This window comes from Phocoena sinus, chromosome 16, assembly GCF_008692025.1.
Source record: "Phocoena sinus isolate mPhoSin1 chromosome 16, mPhoSin1.pri, whole genome shotgun sequence".
NCBI classification, from domain to species: domain Eukaryota; kingdom Metazoa; phylum Chordata; class Mammalia; order Artiodactyla; family Phocoenidae; genus Phocoena; species Phocoena sinus.
The window spans coordinates 15,181,884-15,196,183 of record NC_045778.1 but is presented as its reverse complement, the minus strand read 5'-3'; the positions used below and the strand labels follow the sequence as shown (position 1 = coordinate 15,196,183).

The following is a 14,300-nucleotide window of genomic DNA, read 5'->3' as shown; positions in this document are numbered from 1 at the left end:
TGACCAAATAAGCAAATAGGTAAATGGTGACTTCTGTTACCTGCCAGGAGAGGAGCATGGTATACAAAGGAAGTTGTAGACTTAAGAGCCCTGGGTTCAAATCCTAACTCTGCCAACTTGTTAGCCAGGTGATCTTGGGCAAGTTGATTTACCTAGGCTTCAGTCTTCTCCTCAGTAAAATGGGCATAACCATATTTACATGGGGCTGTGAAGAGTCATGCCAGATGGGCACCCAGTAGGTTCTCAACAGACATACACATCGTCATCATCACTGTTATCGTTATCCTATTTGGGGACAATGGGGTAGAAAGTACTCTGGTGAGGTCACAGGGCTCCTCAGGAGGAAGTGACAGATTACACCCAAAAGGAAACAGATAGTAACATTTTTTATTAAATATTACAGTGGATCAAAAAGTACAAAATATCTCTTGCCTGCTATGTGATTGGGAAACTATTGGCACGTAATACAGTATCAAAAGCAGTAATAAGTACAATTTGGAAAACATACAAAATTGAGTGTTTATAGTTGGCTCAGCATTCTTCTGGTAGTGTTTAAACTAATGCAAAGGTTACTCAATAACCTCTCCATCGGGAAACTATATAGTATCACTGGGCCATGTTGCTATATACAAATAATCACCTTACAGAAGAGCATAGAGGTTACAGAGCTGGAGTCACCAAAAGTATACAATATTTACAACACAGGAAGGTTTAAAAAAGTATAAACAGCCAAGAGATTATGCTGCTATTCTTCAGACATATTTCAACCATGAGGAGACAAGCAGAATATCAAATACATCAACAGCCAACACTGGAATTTAAGTGCTCAAGATACTCATTGCAATGGTGTGGGTCTCACCAGGGCAGACTTGTTCCCATTTTTCTTTAAAATTGGGACAAGAGTAAAACTAGACCAGATGGGGGCTTGGCTGACCACGACCATATGTGACTTGTGGGACAACAAGTGAAGAGAAATAAATGGTTCTCTTTGAAGGCACACTACATAAAATATTTTTGTGGGATCACCTCGAAATTTCCATCAGACACACCAACACAGTGAAATACAGTACTTGAGAATACATGCACCAGGTCAGAAAGTTGTAAAGTCAATGCTGAGTTTTAACAAACCCTTCTGTATATGCCCTGATAAACAAGTGAACTTAAGAGCTTCTAGCTAGTAAATAAATAAGTCAGTCCTGTGGCAAAGATTACAAGTTCCAATCACTTACTAGAATACTTATTTCTGAAACTTGGTTGGGCTGGGTTTTGTGGGGTTTTTTTTTTTCCTTTAATGTTGAGTTGCCAAAAGTTAAGCCAGAAGTTTTTCAGAAATATTATTTAGAATCTCCAAATCTCCAGTAAATCACGGACTTAGTGCATTTTGAATTGCAACATTTCTTGGAAGCCACACTTCGTAAATAGATTTATAACTCCACTGCCAATTAGATTCCACAGTTTCCTTTACAGAACTACCAATAACAATGGTTTGATTGCACAAAGAAAGGCTTGTGCAATTCCATTCAATAATAAGGCCCCTTGAACTCAAACAATGCAAACAAAGCCCTATTTAAGACTTTTTAAAATGTAGTTCTCGGCCAATGAAGAATTCAATGGTCTTTTTGAAGGATTTCCAAGATCTCTGTTCAGAGTTTTAAAACAACACACTGCTTCTGTTGGGAATGTATACCCCCATTTCTCTTTATTTGTCCTGCTGTTTTGCCAAGGGTATGAGCTTCCTCAGACAGAAACAGTGAATCTCCTCTCGGAAGAGATGAGAAAAACAAAAGCTGGACTATGTTAACATTGTTTGAAAATGGTGTGATCGAATTCCAACATGATGAAACCAGACTGAAATCATTGCAGTGGGGAAAACAAATGCCCCATATTCAAAATGGATAGGTGAGCTCCACCAGGGACAGATGCCCCCATTTTCTTTGAGAAACGAGCTCAGAGAAACCATGTAGGATAGGATCTAGCCCATGTCAGCTGCAGAGACACCAGAGTTTCCTCCTTCTTCCATGTCCTCTGATTCTGTGACTTATTCAATCTAGTGCAGCTTCCTTCTGTGTGTCCTGGCCAGCATTCTGCCAGCTGGAATTGAGATTTTTTTCCGCCCTCCATCTTGTGCAATAGCAGGATAATCTGCATTCACACATTTATAATCTAAATTCTACTAGTCTATCTATGGTTCTATTAAATATATATATATATATATATATTATTCCACAGGAAGGTAAATAATTAATTGAAGCAAATGGAACTCTTAACACTAGATCTCTACATTCTTTTGTTTCCACCTTTGGATATTAAGTATGCTACACTGAGTATTTGGCTTCGTATCATAGAGACATTTCACTACAAATGCATGGCATGCATGGCTTGGTTTAAGAGCCACGGTTTCATTGTTTACCAGTTTTGATCATTTTGCAGTCAAGTTACCTATTTAGAAGTTGAAAATGGTCATCCATTTTCATAGAATTAAATATCTCACAGGTAAAAGACTTGGTTAACTATGGTCCTAATGTCTACCGGTAGTGGTGGGGGCAGGGGAGGGTTGACTGGGGAGTTCATCAAAGCAGTCTTATCAGCAGGGATGGGACCTGGAAGGAAAATCCACTCTCTGTGTCGATCGACTTTTAACACACTTAGAAAATGCATCCACCTTGATGTTACATCTCGGCAGCAAACGAATAAAGTGGCAAGAATGACAGTATACATTCTCTGCATCTTTCGACTGCTTGAACAGCTTGACCATTTCTTCCCAACAGTAGAAGGAATTGTTAAGTGGGCCGTATTGCCAGGTGGTTAAAAACATGACACAAATCACCCTGTGTGTGTGCAGAAGTCATGCCCCATAAACCCAAAGAGGATGGCTTTCTTTTGAACTGGGTAATCAGTTTGCCGGCTACCCCCAAAGATGTGGCCTGTGAGGTTCTTCCTGGGAATAGCGAGAAACCAACTCGATGAAGGCAATGTGACTACCTGTCACTCGAAAGACCACTGGCCCTGGGCAGGTATCTGGTGCCTGGGCCTCCCGCTGTGCACTTTCTCCTGGATAGTCAAGTTCTATCTTCTTCCCAACCCCCCTTCCCAGACTGTTTAAAGGGATCAGTGCCAACACGAATGTAAATCATTTTGGCTTCTATTCTAATTTCTGAAATTCCTAAAATATGTGCGCAGCCCACAAATATGTCCTCTAGACTCTGTTGTTATTCAGCAGCTTGCTGCCAGTGAGGTTTTTGTTTTTATGATTCCTCTGGTATGTAGGACAGTTTCACAGCCTAGATAAGGTAAGTACAATGCTCGATATTTTCACATAACCCAATACTTCAAAGCAAAGCATTTGGCCGGGTAAGCAGTGTATAAGCTCTTTCAACTATGCCATTTATGAGGAAAGAAATCCTTAAGTTGCAGATTTGCAAAGGAACGTTCTTTGCACTGTTGTGTGCTCAACTGTTTCTTTGATCATTTGTTCCACTAGAATCAGTTGCTTCAATTTGTAAACAATAACATTACCACCCAAAGCTGCTCAAAATGATAAGATGTGGAAAAATTACAAACACACATCAACAACTAAGGACAGTCAGCCTTTAAAACAAAACAAAACAAAATAAAACAAAAACAAGACCTGCAAACAAAAGCGATACTGTTTAATTAAAAAAAAAAAAAGGGGGGACAAGAAGGAACTGGGAGAAAATAGGACTACCTGTATATAAATTAGGTGAGCAAACAGTGATACGGGTAGTTTTAAGAAGCAAATATATACAGTCAGTTTAACAGTGTTTACTTCTCTGGATTGTTTAATAGTGTCAAAATGAAAGATCTATTGAAGTTTCACTATACATTGCATTGATTGAACCTTGGAGAGTTTTATGAAGAGAGGGGCATCCCTTGGCATATTTGCCAGTCTTCCTTGCCCCTTCCTCTGAAATATCTGCCCTTTTTTGCCCAGATTGTTTCCTGACCATCAGAACTCAGACGGGGTCCTCTAAGTTCTTCCTGGATACACATGAATCCCCTTCACAAGATCCCCGTGCAAAGTGGACCATCTGAGGCGCGAGGGCATCTGTGTTGGCAGGGGCTCAAGACTGACCAGCCAGGGCTAGAGTCATCCCGGAAATATCAGGTATGTTCACCTCCCCTCTGGGCCCCTTTTGGCCGGGACTGATCTCACCCCGGATTAGAAGAATACTGACTTCTAATTCTACAAGCCGTCACCCCGAGGCTAAGGAGTGAAGCTCTGTTATCCACGCCATTTGGGATGCTGGGCAGAGCCAGGCTTACAGTTTTGTACTGGGGTGTACGGACGACAGCTGAGAAGATGGGAAGGCGGCTTGAGGATTTAGAGCAGCTAAAGGGTAAATGCTGTTGTGCAAAAGGTCCCCATACGAACTTCCTACAGGTGTGGCTGCAGCCAAGTGTCTGTATAGCTGCTGAGAATTTGTTGGCGACGTAAAAATTCCTCTTTGCATCACAAGTGAGTGGAAAGCCAGGGGCTGCATGAGTGGGGAAAGCACAGTCTGGTTTTTCAAGTACTGCAGAGAATGAGAATACCCAGCCGGGAGCCTGGAGTTGAGGCCCGAGTTACACAGGCTTCCAGAATACAAACCTGGGAAGATGGGGGAGGAGAGGGGCAGCTTGTGGCTTTCCGAGGCGCCCCCGGCATGCCCACCGTGCGTGGCCTTGCTGCCTTCGCTCTCCTGCTCTGAGGCCTTCTCCTTTCCAGAGACCTCCTTGGAGGGGTCCAGAGGAGACACGGCCCGGGCCTTTTTCCCGGCAATCACAAGGTCCAAATCCTCCAGGCTGCGCTTTATGGGACGCGCCGCACCAATGTTCTGGGGGCTCATTTTCCGGTGCAGGATGGGGTGGACCATGCCTTCCATCTTCCTGAAATTCTCCAGTCTCACGGGATGAGGTTTTCCCGATCTGGAAAGCGATTCAGGGTATTTTTTAGGGGCCGACATGGTCATGGGCGATACCCGACAGGCCTTGGGGTGACAGTCTCGACTCTGGCTGTTTATGACCTGGAACTGGGAGGGGCCCTTGCTCTCCTGAGGCCCGGGCGCCACGTGGGCCAGGCCCAGGGCCTTGCCCGTGGGTTTGTGGGGGTTCTTGGGAAGGCTCAGGTCGGTTGGCTGATCGTCTGTGAGGGCTTCCGCCGCAGCCGACTTCTTGTCTTGCAGATGTAGAGACGCCAGGTAGTTTACGTGGAGCTTCTCTTGGTGCTTGTGGGAGGGAAAAGCACTGTTTTCCGACTCCCCGTACATGTCCCTGCAAGGGTACTTGCATGTCTGTTCATTATGCAGGTGGCGCTCAGTGTGCCTGTAGAGGCTGTGGAGATGAGGCGACGAGTAGAAATCGGCCAGGCAGCTGGGCATGTGGGAGTGGGGAGGAGCCCTCCGCTCCAGCAGCTTCTCCTTGCCATCCTGAGCATCCTGCTTGAGGGCATAGGAGTCGGCAAGGGGGCTAAGGTGATGCTTGGAGAAGCCGCAGCGGTGGGGCTCCAATCGACCCAGCTTGTCGTGCTTCCAAATGTCATTGATGCCCTTTCTCTCCTCTGACGGCTTGCTTCTGAAACTCTGGACGTGCTGAATCACTGACGGCCGGCTGACTGCCACGTGGTCAGTGCTTTGGCCGTGATGGGCCTGGGACAAACCCGAACAGCGGTCGTCCCTCACAATCAGTTTCTTTCTGCTGATCAAAGGGGGTGGGGAGCCATAGGGGTAGCTGCTGGAGAGGCCGGCCCCGCTTACTTGGGACAAAAGTTTTTTCTTGGCCAGCGGGGACATGATGCCTGGGTTGCCCCTCGAGTAGAGCAGGGGCGTGTAATTAAGTCCATGGTTCTCATTCATGGGCCCAGTCAAGTCTTTGTCTTTGAACATGTCAAATGACTGGACCACAAGGACCTTCGGGGTCTGCTTGAGCGCACTGTGGATGTCGTCACTGCCCAGCTGGTCCACCTTCACGGTGCAGTTGGCGATATAATCCGCCATTGCGGGGAGTTTGTCATCCTCCATTTCACTCTGGTTTGCCAGTGGTGGCTGCGTGGTGGGGTAGCCGGGGAAGGACGCTTCTTGGAGTTCATTTTCAGGGCTCTCTGTAAAACAGCAGGGCTTGGGTTCTTGTTTGGAGTCCAGGAGAGCCCGGGGAGAGGTGCGCGACTGTTTGCCAGCCCCGGGGATCGGGGCTGGATCCCTTTCGGGGGCCGGAGGGGCACTCGCGAGTGGAGGGGCAGGCCCCTCCTCTCCTGCCTCCTCGTTGCTGGCACCCTGATCTGTGTCGTCGTCCTTTTCTGGGTCTGCTCGGGACACCAGGGGCCTTGCTGCAAAATCCTGGTACCCTTCCACTTTTTTCTTTGTGTCTGCTACTGGGAGAGGCTCAGTGATGCTCTTCTGGTGTAAAGTCTCTTGTTCCTTCTCTTGCTCTGACGAAACCTGATAAAATATTGCAAAAGATAGTCAGAAGGAAGCCAAATGCGTTGACACTTCATGCTATGAAATAAGATATTACACACAGCCGTTTTTTGAAAACAGCCTTTTCAGTCAGCTCATGGGAGTCTCTGTAAAGCTTTATTACTCCCCAATCATGGCTCTAAACAAAGAAATATAAATTACAGAAACATTAGGGGAAATATGCATATTCACTCCAGTCCCTTATGAGATACCTATCAAAATAGCAAAGTATTATGTACTGCCGGTATACAGTCATATCACTCCTTGATTCTAATATATAGTTTAATTCTGAGGTTGTTTTCTTGTCAAATCAGTCAATTATCCAAATGGGTTTTAAATTACATGTTGTGGTTTATGACACTTTGGAGAAAGATTTTTTTAGAATCTCTCTTTCAAAAATGCAACCCCGTGTCAACAACAAACTTACTAAAACCCCTTGTTTTTTCTTCGAGAGAGCAAACCCCGTCCTAACGTGTTCAGTATGATGCGTTAAATTAGCAATGCTTGAGTGTTAATAATTTCTACCCAGTGCCGTATGACATGCAGATAAAGCTAAAATATTGAAAAATTATGCAGATGCCTCGTCAGCCTGTCTACCTGAGGGGCAGAAGGACTCCAGGTCCTTCTAGGCTGCAGCAAACTACATTTCCATTAAAGCTGAAAATGAAATTGTCAAAATGCAAGCAGTGAGTGCCACAACACAGACAGCTTTTCTGTTCACTGAAATAAGTTGTAGTCGATGAGATGGATGGTCTTTATGTGTCCCCACTGACAGAAGTTGTGGGCACAGTTCGACTCATTCATTGCATTACGTAGCTGTGCAGACTTTGGCCTTAGAAGGTCATCTTAACTTTCCACCTGTGACCCAGGGGGACTGGCAAGTTCTTTCAAAACTTCTGTCATTCTGCCCTGACGTGTCTTGGTGGAGAACAGTCACAAAACGGTGATATTGAGATGGTCTTCCCCCACCTCCCCGCAAACTCATCCCTTGAATATTTTTCTTCTTTGTGAAGGAAAGAAGTGTCTACCACTTTAGCATCTTCGGGCAAGATTGAGGATGCTGGTGTAGGGATGCATAGGAACAAAAGTTTTAAGGAACCATACCCATTTCATAGATATTTCTCCTTAAATCCGCTTCAAGATAGCCCTCTGTTTTAGGGATACTTAGCATCATTCTTTTCCTTTCTTTGTTTTTGTACTAATAGCTGCCTTTTCCAGTACAAGTACCATTACTTGTTCTACATTAACAGTCATCATTGGTCTCGTGAGCTTATACATTACATGAAAATATAGAAAAATGACTACGGCTAGGGAAAAAGGCATATTGCATTTCAGTGTCAGTTTCTGATGGCGCTGTGGGGGAGTCTCAGCCCCACTGATGTCTCTATGACCTAGGCCTTCAGGTACATGGAGTTCTAGGTTTTTGGTTGTAAACAGGTTTAGGAGGTCATTGAAAGCTAGGCAGGAAAAAAAAAAAAGTAAAGGACCCTTTTTGTAGGATGGCATTTTATGATTTGCCTTAGTATATTAAATGGTACCTTCCCACCACACAGCTTATAATCTGATTACTTGAAGATAGTGGGTTTGACTAGAAGGGCTTTTTAAGCCCTCCTATCTCCAAATTAAAAACAATGACAATAATAACAACAACAATAAAATTCAACCCCCAAACACACAGTGAGGAGAGATATACTTGCTATGTATAGAAATAGCAATACAAAATATACTATACATAGCAAGTATACATAGCGATATACTTGCTATGTATACTTGCTATGTATAGTGTATTTCTATATATAGAGAGAGAAATATACTTGTTATATATATATAACACGGGTCTGTGTAGGAGGCGGGGAGCGATTCTGATCTTTGGGTCAACCTTGGAGAGAGGGTGTGGGATTCCAGGTAGTTTAGATAACCTGATCATAATGACCTCGGTCCCTTAGATACTTGAAGTCCCTGAAGGGAACCTGTGGGGGCCTATAGGAAACAGGGAGCCTTAAGGCTTTCAGGATTTCTGTGGACTGCAGGGCACCGGGCTCTACTCTTGACAGCGGTCGCCTCCCAAGCTGACAGGCTCAGGGCAATGGCTTGAGGATTCCTCCCCCAACTCACAAAGCAGCCCTTTCAATTCTCACGCCCGGAGTGGAGCCATTCAAAGGCCAGCTGGCCTCTTGGTCCTCAGTTTGTCCCCTGGTGCTTTGGCAATGCTGTACATATGGTATCTAATAGAACTCACTGATCCCAAGCCCTATAATAAATCACCAGACCAACAGGATAAAGGGAGAATGGAATGTAAGCCTTAACTTGGAATTTCCTTGCTTTTGGCCATTTATGTTGCAAGCTTGCAGATGTTTGGAAATCTCTGCATCATCCCCCCCCCTTTTAATTATTAGAGCTTAAAATAATTATGAAACAAAAATTAAAGCAAATTTCTCTTCTTGGTATTAATATTATCTTCTTACACAGGAGTCAGTTGGGTAAGTTAATTTCTAGTTAGGAGGCTGGTGTGTGTGTTTTAAGCTGGTGTTTAATTAGAGAGTCTCTTATGTGTTCATTATAAACCTGATTTTTAGGGGGTGTTTAATATCAGCACCAAAGTTCCCTCTGGGGTTGAATCTTAGAACGTGCTGTCTTCAGATGTGGCTGCTAAGTTTGGTTTGGTTTGGTTTTTTTTTTTTTTTTTAATGGGCAGCAGAGATTTTTTTATTATTCATCTTGAAACAGAGCCCAGCTCATCCCCCATGACTGTCTGGACGATGATAGTAACGGCTTCTACCAGAGAGCTGCTGGGGGCTGTGGGTAGCTGGGGCCTGTTTTAAAAGGTTCAGAAACTACCTGTTAACAAGACAGATAATCATGGCTTCAGAGGAACCATTTCAAAATTCCCCTATAAATAATACGTACTTAAGATGTTTCTAAATTGGTCTCAACCCAAGTCTGGTGCACAGAGGTCAATTAATGGAGGCAAACAAGTCTCTGAAGTTTTTAGGACAGTCCTGCAGAGACACAGCAGATCCCACAATGCGTGTTTTAAAGTCACACCAACTCCTCAGACAGGCTGGCTGTGAAATGGCAGAGAAGCCACATCTTTCACATGGGAGTCCCTTGGCTTTAAGAGCTGAAGCTCTGGCTCCTTCTATCTCAAAGTCGGGTCTGCTCTCAGTTTTCTACAGAGTGTTTGCTTCCTTCTAGATCCTATTCTTGGCCTATCCCATTCAATCCATGTGCTGCCCCGAAAGGCCCACTATTCAGGGAATGGTGAAGTTTAGATGATTAGGTTTCTTAGTCTGGTGGTGTCTCTGGCAGGGATGCAGCTGTGGATGCAGGGCTCCAGAAGACCCTGAGGCAGGACCAACCTCACAGAGGTATTTCTGTGGAGGAGCCCGACTCACCTCTGATGCATGCTGGGGCTTCGGGGCATTCTCTTTTTCTTTCTTGCTCTTAGAGATTTCGTGTTTGATGCGTTTGCCTCCTGATACTTTTGTTTTATTCTCGTTTTCCTGTGAATTGTTCTCCTGTTTTCGAGGTTTGATTGGAGGCAGGGGCTTATCTTCCTCTCCTTTAATAAACCTTTCATACGGCAGGATTAATCTACAAGGGTATCAGAAGAGAGGCTCGGTCAGGGCAGGCAGTTCCAGTAGTGTCGATGCTATGGGGGTTTACTTTCTTGTCTCCCCGGTCAAAACCAGCACCTGGTAGCTTACATCCTGCTTTCTTTGCAAGACCTCTTTCTTGTTTTGCGAAGCTGTACACCAAGGATACCAATGGACACATCCAAAGTCACATCATTATCACTGCCCCTGGGACCTGGCTAAATGCTGATAACCACATCACAGTAATAGCAACTATAATGCTAGCTGCCATTCATTTATCATTCTGCCAGCAGCTGTTTATTGAGCACTAACTGTGTGTCAGGCAGTGTTCTAGGCACCAAGATACAGCAGCGAGCAAGATATTCAAGGCCCCTGAGGCTTACGTTCCAGTAAAGTACTAGTATGTGCCAGGTGATGCCCTAGGTACATTATGTAGGTTATTTCACGTAATGTCCACAACATCCCTGTGGAGTATTTACTATTATTGTTGTTGTTGTTATTATTCTCTTTTCAACAGATGAGGCAACTGAGGCCCAAAAAGGCTAAATAATTTGCCTGAGTCACCCCATTTGTTAGATGTGGAATCTGAACCTAGTTCTGCCTGTCTCCCAAGTTTGCATTCATTCATGTCAAAATATAGACCAGACACTTAAGATAAAGAGGTTACGGGAGGGGAGCGCAGCACAGCGGGAGATGGCTGTCTTACCCAGAGCTCTTGGGGTGGGAGCAGGTGCCTCCCACAGGAGAAGCTCTGTTTTGGGGTGCCAAGTTAAAGAGGGCCCCAGAGAGAAGGCAGGCAGGCAGAACGTTCAAGCCACAAAAATCAGAGGGCTGAAAAATTCAAGCATTTTAATTATATAACTTTTTAGACAAAATACATAAAATTGCTCTAAAAAGAGAAACATCAAACAGCTCTTGTTTTAATCTGTTTTCCCTTTGCGATGTAGCGCTTGATCTGAAAGGGAAAAATAGCTGATGTAATTAAACGGGATGGATTGCATTACAATCTCAGTTTCAACTTCAGTGATTAAAGTTTTTATAATGCATTTGGTATGATTAATGACTCACTGTGGGATTAATACAAGACTCAGCCTTAAAAATATGAACTTTAATACAGCAAACATAATTTGTTTTAAATAAGACAAGTTGACTCAATGAAGAAAATGTACTTGGCTTATAAACAACATAAATCTGTTCAAATATTGGGAACCGTAATTATTTTTAAACTAAGACTCCCAGGCAAAAACTTCTTTGGCTTGGATATTTGTTAGCTATCCTAAAACTGGTTTCTAACTATGCAATCTGGATCACAACTACTTAAACGTACACAACTGTTCGGGTTTCTGAGTACAGACGTGGGGACATGTGCGATCATGATATTTCACTCTTTAATAAAATACCAAGTAAATTACGGGAAAATCAAATCTCAGTGTATAGCAATTAGAAACAAAAGTCATTACTGAGCATGCTCAGGCAAGGTATGTGCAAGAAGGCGTGAATAATAGTTTTGAGCCCTGCGTCTGGCAGTGGGCCAGCCATGAAGATCAACACAGCCCATGGGGAATAGTTATCTTCAGATCCCATTACAAGCTGAGTTTAAACATGTTACAGCTGCTAAAACTGGAAACTGTTCTCTCTATGTGGACTTTACTAAAATAATATATGGCTGCCAAATACCTGCTTCCCACTGTAATATTACAGTTAATGTTTATATAATAAAAAGCATAACTAAGCAGAAGAGAGAAAAAAAGTAATCTTGTTCATACTTGAATGTATTCCGTCTCATCTGTAAAGTCCCCAACATTCCCCCCAGTTGCTTTTACCTGCATGGTTCTGCCAGGGACTTTATCCCCTTCAGCAGTGGCAGGTTGGGGATTTTTGTCCGGGAGCAAAATGCATTGAATATTTTAAATTAGGAAAAATATGTTAAATTGACTTTAATGAAAACATATTTTTATTGTTAGGACAGATAGGTTTGTTTTACTTTTGTTTGGTTGCCATGGGAACCCAAGGAGCATTGAAGTCTGGGTATTCCAATGGTTATTGTTTGTTGGTACCACCCTCCCCCCAAACTCCACTCTCTAATTGAGATGGTGGCACCATGAGGGAGGGGACTCCCTTCACTAAGGATGACAGCATTACCTCTGACTGTGGGGAAGGGGGTGAGAGGAAGCAGAGAACTGGCTGGGAGAGACACCCAAGGTGAGGGACCCCTCACCTCAGGTCCAGAGAGTTCTGGGCCAACCCAGCTTTCTAGATGGGTGCTAAGGAGACTTTAATTTCCTCGCACAATTTTGCAAGTTCAAGAAGCAGGGCAACACTTCTATTTCATTTCTTTCTTTCTTTTTTTTCTTCCCTTCACTCAGCTCAGCAGCTGGCTGGCTGACAGCAGTAAAAAATACATTTCACTTTGCTGGTCAAAGGCCTAAAGCCAGAAGCAGGAAATCTGGAATTAAATGTTTCTTGTATCTGGAAAGAGGCATGACTAAGGTAAAACTGAATCCAAACACAAACCCTGCTTGTTCAAGGCTTCCAGAGGGCGAGTGTGTGTGAGTGTGTGTGAGTGTGTGTGTGTGTGTGTGTGTGTAAAGGTCAAGTGAGTGTTTTTTTTCCCTTCTAAATCACTGAAAGATAATTATAGTGGCTCAGGGAATAAAGGCTCCCGAAATAAAACAAGAAAGGCAGCAGCTAAAAGGAAACAAGTAGAAATATGACCAGCTAAGCCCTGAAGAGCAGACAGAGCTCTTCTCACCCGGCACACAAACAATCGCTGTTCATATAGTGATTTCCGTTTGGTACGATTTTCACTGAATGTTTTTTCAGTTATCCTGTCATGGTACAACACAATTACCCCACAGGATATGATCTTATCATCTGATTATTAGAAGTTTTTACACAGTACAGAGGACGAAAGCTATTATAGGTTTCTGAACATTTAAACGTTTAACGTACATGCGATACCATTGAAAACAGGTTAGCCAACATAAGGTCAACATTGCCTAATGCAGCGAGCGTTGTATAAAGAATTTAGTATAATGCAACATGACTGCACCTTACAACAAAGATTTAATCAGCCTCTAAACTGTACAGATAAAAGCAAAAATGCACCCCAGCCCCTAAGAACTCATTACACAGGAGAAATATTTTCAATGGGCTGCAACTCTAAGAATGTGGTTTGGGTTTCTGGTGGATGGAAGAAATAGGGAAGGGAAGCAATATATTCATTAGAAAATCCAGAGAAATTCCCCCTCCCACCCCCCCAATCTAATGTAGTCCGAGGATTGAAAGCTAGGCAGATAAATGGGCCTTTACTATTATCGAGATTTCAGATTAGCAAAATGCTTATTTACGATGCCGTTAATGGATCTGAAATAGGTAAGCCATCATGTATTAAAAAAAATAACATCTTTCCATAGGCATAAGAATTGTAGCAGCATGAGATTTTATTTTTCCCTAGGAATAATACAAGAATAACATTTTCCACCCCAAAGCAGAAACAGTAGGGGAGCCTTTTTCTATCACAGAGATTCTTACTAAATTCAGTCACTGTGAAAAGCAAGATTTTTTTCTCCTTCTTTTTTTTTTTTCCTTAAATAAAGACAACTTAAAACCAACCCAAGTTAAAATGAACAAATCAGTGGCATTATAACCTTGATTTATTAGCGTCTGAGCCACTAAATTATCATCATACAAGAAACTGCTGGTTTGAAAAGATTTCTGCTTTGTTAAATCTCAAGTTAAATAACGGTGCTCAGTGTACTAGGTTTTTAGATCTGCCTCATCTGATATTATGAAAAATTCAATACATTTCTCTTCAGCAGAAGTCAAGGGTCAGCAAATCTATTACTGTAATGTAAGTAATCTGGCAACCTGCCAACTCTTTCTCCCTTTTATTATTTTTTTAAACACGAAGGCAGATAATTTTATATTTACAAATTCTGAAATCCTCCAGGGCCTTGCCTCTCTTTCTCAACAAAAAGCAGCAGCCTCATATTCAAGAAATGAATATTGCACGTGTCCTCATCATTTGCATTTCATACAAAAGAAGAAAAGACCCTTCATCTTTATTAGGCAACATTCCCCTTCCCTCCCCATAGACAGAGGAAAAATAATGTCAAATCTCATCAGAACGGGTAACCACTAATGTCTCCTGTATTGACTAATGCTTTCATGGAATGACTGACTTTGGGGCCAAAACATTTAGCAAACAGTGCTTAAGACGAGAAATGAGAATCCATGTATTTATAGAGCT

General features: G+C 43.1%; 1 protein-coding gene across 3 annotated transcripts in view; it reads right to left on the bottom strand.

The window, feature by feature from the left end:
- Positions 1-367: 367 nt before the first annotated feature.
- The window catches only part of ARID5B (AT-rich interaction domain 5B), a 188,691-nt gene continuing 174,758 nt past the window's right edge, over positions 368-14,300 (bottom strand). For all 3 annotated transcript variants that reach the window (XM_032609231.1, XM_032609232.1, XM_032609233.1), the window contains 2 exons: positions 9,848-10,046; positions 368-6,434 (listed from right to left, as the gene is read on the bottom strand). In XM_032609231.1, coding sequence (XP_032465122.1) covers positions 4,281-6,434; positions 9,848-10,046 — 2,353 coding nt within the window. In that variant the 3' untranslated portion in view covers positions 368-4,280. The remainder of the gene's footprint in view (positions 6,435-9,847; positions 10,047-14,300) is intronic.